General features: G+C 49.1%; 1 protein-coding gene across 1 annotated transcript in view; it reads left to right on the top strand.

The window, feature by feature from the left end:
- The window catches only part of BCAS3 (BCAS3, microtubule associated cell migration factor), a 611,572-nt gene that overhangs the window by 584,087 nt on the left and 18,814 nt on the right, over positions 1–8,671 (top strand). The window contains exon 22 of the mRNA XM_023516602.1: positions 3,967–4,134. Coding sequence (XP_023372370.1) covers positions 3,967–4,134 — 168 coding nt within the window. The remainder of the gene's footprint in view (positions 1–3,966; positions 4,135–8,671) is intronic.

Below are 8,671 nucleotides of genomic sequence, written 5' to 3'. Positions count from 1 at the left end.
CCTTAGCCACCTGAGCCACAGGCGCTGAGCCACAGAACAGTAGAATTGATAAACTGCTTCTTTCCTGAATACTTTTGGTATCTCCCTCCTCCTACCCATGACTTCCTTCCCATGCCCCCACTAAGAGAACAGACCGATTAGTTTTTTTTCCTCCTGTGTGCTGTCCAGTGGACAAAGAGACTCACCATCATACCGGGCCACCTCAAGGAACTTGGGCGTATATTGAGAGTGGACAATATTTTTTAAAAGCATTGGTTGAAGGTGACAAGAGTTCTCAAGACAAGTTAGAAAAGAGAGGTGACTTCTACATATATAATAGTTATCTGCAGTGTAGATGCTGCTAACGGAAGCAGCATATGAGCTAAAAATTAGACGCCCTCGCTCCATACCTGTCACTCAGAGACTTTGACCATGTCACTTCACCTTTCTGAGCATCCAGTTCCTCCTCCATTAATTGGGATAGCACCTGTACTACCTCTCAGGATCATTGTGATCATCAAAATAAACCCAGGCACAGTGGCTCAGGCCTGTAAGCCCAAGTTCTTGGGAGGCTGAGACGGAAGGATCCCTTGAGCCCAAGAGTTTGAAGCTACCTAATGGTGCCTCTGCACCCCAACCTCAGTGACAGAGCAATCCCCTGTCTCTAAAATAAGTAAATAAAGAAATATTTTTTAAAAGCCTCAAGTAATAGGAAGATATACATATTTGTTGCTGTTGACATATACATGACCACACCTGTTTTGTTTCTCTATCAGTTACTTTTATATTTATCTAATGTAATCCTCACAGTAGCCCAATTTGGTGGTGTTATTTTTCCATTTGAATGGATGAGGAATCAGAGACTCAGGCCCAGAGTCATACAGCTAGGATGTGTTAGAGTCCAGGTCCATTTCTGTTCTCCACTGTAACACTAGCTCATGATTCTTTTCTCCCATAATTTGTTTGTTACTTTTACCCTTAAAATATTACACACATCTCTGGCCTTTACCATCTGTACAGACTGGACCCACCCTCTTCACTGAACCTTTCTTGCTTTTAACAGTTTTTGAATTTCTGTTTGTTTGTTTTTTGGTTTTTTGGTTTCCTTCCTGATTTGGCTTACGATACTCCGCTTGGCCATGCTGTCAGCTCCCCCACCCTGACCTCTAAACACACTACGGACAAGCACCAACTGAGCTCCTTCCTAGAGGCAGGTACTCTGCTCCTGAGAAGCGAGAAAACAAATGGTCGTTCCCTTTGCAGGTTTCCGGGCTCTGAAACATCTCTGTCTGTAAGAAGGCAGAATATACACAGAGGAGAAGGGCCACGTTTTCTTGTCATCCCCTCTTCAGAAATCATTAAGCATGTGTGTCCCAGGCAGGCCCTTCAGAAAAACAGCGATGCTGTAGCTCTTGATCTTGTCAAGTAAGACTGGGAAGCACTAGTGGGAAACAGAGATGCCTGGTGGGACCTCGCTCAGTCTCTTCACTCCTATGAGACAGGGCAAAGAGTTATTAGTTCCACTTTAGAGATGGAAAAAGGAGATAGAGGGATTGCCTGGCATCACTCACTGAGTGGGCAGTAGAATCAAAGCTGAGTTTGTCAGAAGCCCCAGTGTGTCCTTGGGGACCTGGGCACTGGGAGTTGTTGCCAGCGGTGGTTGAGTGTTGGATCCAGGCTTGGCACTGCTGATACATGACCCTACCACAGTTCAGGCCCTGGGAGGATCAGCTGACACTCAGCACCCTGCCCCAGATCCCAGCACCTAGCTCCCCAGACCCACATCCTGAGCCTATGTGATGGAGAGAAAAGGTGGTGTAGGGTGAATCCCCACTCCTGAGTCCTCTCTGACAAGCAACCCACTCCCAAGGTAGGGGCTTCTTTTTTGGAGAGATGCATTTATAGATGTGCCTGTAGGGAATCTACCCTACAGTTTGGTAAGAGATAAATCAAAGCCAAACTTGGTTGATGAAATTCGGGAGCCAGTAGTGACCCTTGCCACACATATAAATCCCAGCAGGCTGGACAAGAGCCTTTGTCTGGCCTGGAGAGTTCGGGATTATCTGGCCCTCTTTGCTGATGTATGGAGTCACCGGCTGTCAGAGTGTTTACTAACGGTTATCACCTCAATGCTTTGGCCATTATCAGAGGCAGGGCCACCTGCTGGGGCTGGGGCTCGCACCCTCTCTATTACCACCTGTCATTGGCAGGGAGTGTGTGCTGATACTGCCCAGGCCCGACTGCCTAGGGAAGATAGTTTCTGACGGCTGATCAAAGAAAAGAAGCAAGGCCTGATAAAGAGTGTGTGTTTCGTGTACTTTTAACTCTGGGAAGCATTGGCATTTGCATTTTTTCCCCATCTTCCTGGTGCTGGCAGGAACCAAGCCCAATAAATGCACTGGATTCAGTTACCTAATCGCTGGGGAAATGGTATGTGCTTAAAGCAACAGAGCATGACTATAATCTCCTTCCAAGAGAGAGTAGATGAAATAAGCTTTCACAGAAGACTTGCTGTATAATAAAGTAGAATAATTTAAATTTGGACTTTGAAGTGATCTTGCATGTAAAATCTAATCTTGGCATCCAGCAGAACACCATGTACTTTTTGGAATTGGGGAGCAGCTTTGGCCTAAGGAAAGATCCTTGCTGAAGATGCTATCACCCAACGCTATTGCTGGTGTCCCCATAACAATGCCCTGGTCGTGCACATGTCCTTAGATAGCTGGGAGAGAAATGTGGTAGAGCAGAGCAGGTTCTAGACTGAGGCATCAGGAGATCGGAGTTCTTGGACCAAGTCTGCCACAAACTCGTTGTTTGATCTTGATTCATAACTCCTGGGAGCTTCAACTGTAAAGTGAAGACGTTGGATGTAGGTTACAGAATCTAATGGTTTAGAAAGCTTTAAAAAAAACATTAGGTGGGCAGTGCCCATAGCTCAGTGGGTAGGGTGCTGGCCACATACACCAAGGCTGGTGGGTTCAAACCCAGCCCGGGCCAGCTAAAACAATAACAACAACAACAACAACAAAAATAGCTGGGCGTTATGGTGGGCACCTGTAGTCCCAGCTACTTGGGAGGCTAAGGCAAGAGGATAGCTTAAGCCCAAGAGTTTGAGGTTGCTGTGAGCTGTGACACCACAACACTCTACCCAGGGTGACATAGACTCTGAAAGAAAATTAGGCTATGTAACCCCTTCCGTAAATGAAATTTTGGGTAGAGTGTCATTGTATCAAATAGAGAAATATACAGGTATTTTGGTTGAATCTGGAAAAGGAGGTTCCCTTGTCCCAGTTCTTGAGGCAGTCCCAGAAGACCAGAAGAACCCTGCAGCACCTCAGAAACAATATTAAAGCTGGGGGCAGTGGCTCATGCCTATAAGCCCAGCACTCTGGGAAGCTGAGGTGAGCTCATGAGTTCAAGACCAGCCTGAGCAAGAGCGAGACCCTGTTTCTAAAAAATAGCCAGGCATTGTGGCAAGCGCCAACAGTCCCAGTTACTTGGGAGGCTGAGGCAAGAGGATAGCTTAAGCCCAAGAGTTTGAGGTTACTGTGAGCAACAATGCCGTGGTTCTCTACCAGGGGCAAGAAAGTAAGACTCTGTCTCAAAAAAAAAGAAAAAAGAAAAAGAAACAATTTTAAAACCACTAAGCTGGGCTCAAAGGAGTATGGCACCAGCCCCATATACTGGAGATGGTAGGTTCAAACCCACCCCCCAGCCAAAAACTGTGAAAAAAAAAAGAAGAAGAAGAAAAGAAAAGAAAAAACCACTAGCCTCAGTGTCACATGAGTCGTTCTCTGGAGGTCTATACTGGGATCCACTGGCATGAGCCACTTTAGTCTAAGCTGTACACCCCTCATGGTGTGATCCATCCTGTGTGAGGGCTAAAATGGACCCTGGGTACAGAGGAGTGTTGGCGGCAGGTAGACAAAGAGAGCAGCCTGCTCCCTGAGGCACAGGCTCAATGTCGGATGTTCCATGTGTGCACAGGTACCTATGACCGGAGTGTGACCCTGCTGGAGGTGTGTGGGAGCTGGCCTGAGGGCTTCGGGCTGCGGCACATGTCGTCCGTGGAGCACACCGAGGAGGGCCTCCGGGAGCGGCTCGCTGACGCCATGGCGGAGTCGCCAAGCCGGGATGTTGTGGGGTCTGGAACAGGTAACGATGACATCAGACTTGCAGCCTGACTTGGTTACGACTGGCACCTGTTGGCACAGAGCTTTTGTGGCGGGGAGAGAGTATGTGTTTGTTCTTACCATTCATTTCTTTAGTTAGCACTCTGATTGCTGTCCATTTTAGAAGCCTCTGGGGTTGGGAAACCCTGTATGCAGGGAGTTCCCAGTGGAACTGCCCTCCCCACGTGGAACAGCACACGCAGAGATGCCATGATAAGCACAGCTGTGTAAGTGGCTCCCGGAAGGACACCTCACTCCCTGGGGGAAGGGAGCCCGGAGCCCCAGATCCCCAGCAGGGCTTCGGCACCGAGTCCTGAGGCAGCACACCTTCTTCTGTCATGCTTGAGGCCTTATACACGGGCAAGGGACAGTGGGGCCTGCCAGCCAACCAGGGCGGAAGCCAGAACGAAGCAGGCCAGGCTGGTTTCAGCCCCGGAAGCCTTTCCTCATGCTGTCTTCTGCCCTGTACTCTTGCCTCTGACTGAGTCCAGCAACTAGGGTCTAGATGGCTGTCTGCACCTTTGAAATCAGAAGACACTGAGATAATGAGTGAGCCCCGCCCCAGGCACACACATGTATGTGAGCGCGCGCACACACACATACACACACACACACACAGTGTGCATCCAGCAAAGACCACAGCCTTCATGTCCATGCAACTCAGTGCAGCCTGCCTCTCCTTTCTCCCAAAGCACTTCTTCATTCCAGGCGTCAGTGCGGTTACTGCAGCTCCAGCTCTGCTTTTGGGCCCAGCAGAGACGGCCAGCAGGCCTCTTCCCAGCCTTGAGAGGTCCATAGGAACTCCTTACTGGTGGATCAGACCTTGCAGGAGGCCTTCCCTCTCTTGCTTGCCCAAGACTGTTGTCCTTTGCTGTGGACTGCTGCATCCCTGCTCCACTTGGCCCACTTGCAAAGAGGATCCCAGTGAGGAGAAACTTAAAACCCTGGGTCAGATTCTTATCAGGACCAGCAAGGTTTAGAATCGGAGCATTTAGGGCAGAGCTTAAATGCCTGTGGTGGTCATGGTCTGGCTTCCTGTGGCTCCTCCAGGTCTCAGATATTTGGCATGGGCAGTTAGGCCTTTCCCTCTCTTCTACCACAGCTCCATGACAGTCCCTCTGTCCCTATAGTAAGAGGTATGCCATCTCTACCGCCCTAACTGTGTGGCCTGCCCACAGTCCTTGTGTAGTAACGGGGCATGAACAGGGTGGAATGGGTGGAGTTAAGGTAGGCAGAGAAGGAGTTTGGCTGGAGGTAGAGAAGCACGTTATCAGGCCAGAGGCGACAGCCACCTCTGAGGACCAGCCCCATGTGCTCCCTCTTCTTCCCCAGAAAGAGAGGAGGTGGGACCTTGGAAGTGGCTACAGGCCACATTCCCCACCAGCACATACACCCACACACGCACAGACACATCACACCACCACTGCACCCTCATCGTACCCTGCCCCCCCAACTCATGGATACCGGTCCCCAAGCTATGTTCTCCACCTGGACCTGGAGAAGAGGAGCAACCCTGCCATTTACCAGGCTTGGAAGCTGGCCTACAGGAGGGAAGCTTCCCCCTTCTGGACCTTGCCCATGGCACAACCTTACCCTGGTATCTCCAGGGCCCTGGGCAGCCTCAGCTCACTCCAGCCAGACCCTGATGTCACTAGACTCACTTCCTAGGGGCCTCCCTCTCTCGAGGGCTAGAGGGGCAAGTTCAGGATCAGTTCTCCTCTCCAGCTGCCTTCTCTGGAGCCCCTTGGAGCACTTCCGCCTCGGCCAGCCAGCAGAGTTGAAGGTGTATTCCATCAGCGTTGTGGAACTTCAGCCTGGCATAGACAGTAACCTGAGCAAAACTGGCATCGGTTCATCTGCCAGACAGCCGAGGGATTCAGGAGAGTCTTTGTGGCCTTAAGCAGGTTCATGAAATTAAAAAGAATTAAAAAAAGAAAGAAAGAGGAAATTAAAACTGCATGACCCACAGGTCAGAAAATAGGAGGATTTTATTTTTTTATAGTGGAAGGATTTTATTTTCCCCAAACTGTTACCAAAGGGATTCATTTGGTCTTCTTAGACCATTTTACATTTATGTTTAATTTTTTAAAAATCAACTTCCATTTTGAAGGGCAGTAAGTAAAGTAGATATTATGGTGTTAACCCATTTCCTTTTCTGTTGTTGGGAATCAGTTTTCACATTTTCCAACTAGAGGTAGAGTGTCAGCCTTGTAGTGTAGCCCAGGGCTTTGGAAGGACAGCCTAGCACACCCATGTCAAGGTCAGCCTACTGCCCAGAGATAGCCAGGGAAATACAGTGCAATGTGGGAGAGAATTTCCGGCAAGTCACCCTTGCCCATGGCAATCTCTCAGTCCATCTCTTTCTTCCCACAACCCTCCTTCTCTATGTAGCTCATAGGACACACAGGGTGACATCAAGTGTCTGCCTCTGGTAGGTACTCTGGTGCACCAGAGGTGAGACAGTTCCTCTAACACCTCCCAGCAGGTACTTCGTGTGACACCACAGTCAGGATTGATGGCAGCTTTATCAAAGCATGAACAAAGCACAGAGACAACTCAAAACTTGCTCTCCTCACCCCCAACACCCCCCAAACTTGCTCTCCTCATCCCAGTGCATAGCACACCTCACTCATAGATAGATAGGTTCAGCTAGTGGTGCTGGGAATCGTTGAATAACTAGCTCTCCAAAGGGAAGCCTGATTTGTGGGTTTCTGTAATGTATGTAAAAACTTCTGTTATGGCTGTTTTCAACCTGTCATTGTGGTGCCAGTAAATTAGCAGAAGTCCTGAAGCTATAAGTCTGCTAGCCTTAGCACCTGACTGGTAAGCTGTACCATGGGATAAATCAAGCCCCCCCCCCCACAATAAAGCAAAACCTTTTTTTTTTTTTTGAGACAGAGCCTCAAACTGTCCCCCTGGGTAGAGTGCCGTGGCATCACAGCTCACAGCAATCTCCAACTCCTGGGCTCAAGCGAGTCTCTTGCCTCAGCCTCCCAAGTAGCTGGGACCACAGGCGCCCACCACAACACCTGGCTATTTTTTAATTGCAGCCGTCATTGTTGTTTGGTGGGCCCAGGCTAGATTCGAACCCACCACCTTGGGTGTACATGGCTGGTGCCTTAGCCACTTGAGCCACAGGCGCCGAGCCAGCAAAACCTTACTATTTGGAGTGGTCTGGGTATGGGAGGGTAGGCACTGGTCAAACAATACAGAGTTTCAGTTAGACAGGAGGAATCAGTTCAAGATCTGTGTTGGACAGCATGGTAACTGTGGTTAATAACGATGTGTTCTAAATGTTCTCAGCACAAACAAGGGTAAGTATGTGAGGTAATACATGTTAATTAGCTCAATTAGAAATCTCATGATGTATATTTCAAAACATCATGTCGTACATGATAAATACATACAATTTCCATTTATCAATTAAAAAAATAAATGATTTTTTAGAAATGGTCTTCAGACCAGCAGCAGCTTCGTTACCTAGGAGCTAATTAGAAATGCAGAGTCTCAGGCCCCACTCAGCCTGCTCAGGCAGGGTCTGCATTTTCACAAGGTCCCATGCAAGGGAAAGTTTGAGATTTGCTTTAAGTCAGGGGTGCTGCCCCGTAAGGCAGGTGTTGGTTCTGTCCTCCATGATGGCCACTCATCCCTTGGTCTAATTAGATCACTTACGTGATTTGCAAGTCCAGCTCTAAGATAACCGGCTGAATTGCTTTCCTGCCAATATCCTTATGCCCCTGGCCTCTGTGACCCCTCCATTGTCCCATCTGGTAAAACTCCAATTCACGGTCAGCCCAACCCTCCTCTCACAGGGTTACTAAAGAAAAATCACAAGTTGTTCAGACGGTGCCTCTATGAATTTACAGCATTTGCTCTCTCCTGAACCTGGCTCTGTATTTTCCCAGCGTCCCCTTCTCCATCCTCACACTCATCTTTGGCAGCAGAAACAGCACGCAGAGCGGCGTCTGCCACAGAGTAGATGCACAGAGACCGAGCAAATCCCCCTGCACTCAGCCCAGGGCTGTCTGAGTTTCTGCTGCGGCCTCTGCTCACTGCCGCTGCTTCTGGCCAGTTTCTCTTCTCCTGAAGATTCCCCACATCTCTGGTCCTCCAAGAGTTTGTATTTATTTCTGATATTTTTTTCCCTATTGTTGCTATTTATTTCATGTGGTACCTGGGCTAAGTTTATCGTCTTGAAATTGGTCCCTTTCCTTCCTCATGGGAACTATTCCAGCCTGCCATGGCCACCTCAGATCTCTTACCCCACGTCTTGTCTGTCATTCTCAGAAAGAAAATTCAGGTCATCATTCGAGAAATCTCTGGACTTCCTGCTACCCAGATGCTAAACACCCCTGCATCAACTTTCCCCTCTCCTCCCAGTGGAGAGGGGAACAGTCCCAGTCCCTGCCCCTGTGTGCCCAGTCCCCACTGTTCTCCCTAAATGGGACAGGACATGTGGGCCACCTCAGCCCGGGCTCTGTCCTCCACGCCCTGCGTGCCTGACACGCTCTCAGATTTGC

This window comes from Otolemur garnettii, unplaced genomic scaffold (genome assembly GCF_000181295.1).
Source record: "Otolemur garnettii isolate 467f Iridium unplaced genomic scaffold, OtoGar3 scaffold00094, whole genome shotgun sequence".
NCBI lineage: Eukaryota > Metazoa > Chordata > Mammalia > Primates > Galagidae > Otolemur > Otolemur garnettii.
The sequence above is the reverse complement of the archived record's forward strand: the minus strand, read 5'-3'. Positions and strand labels throughout refer to the sequence as shown.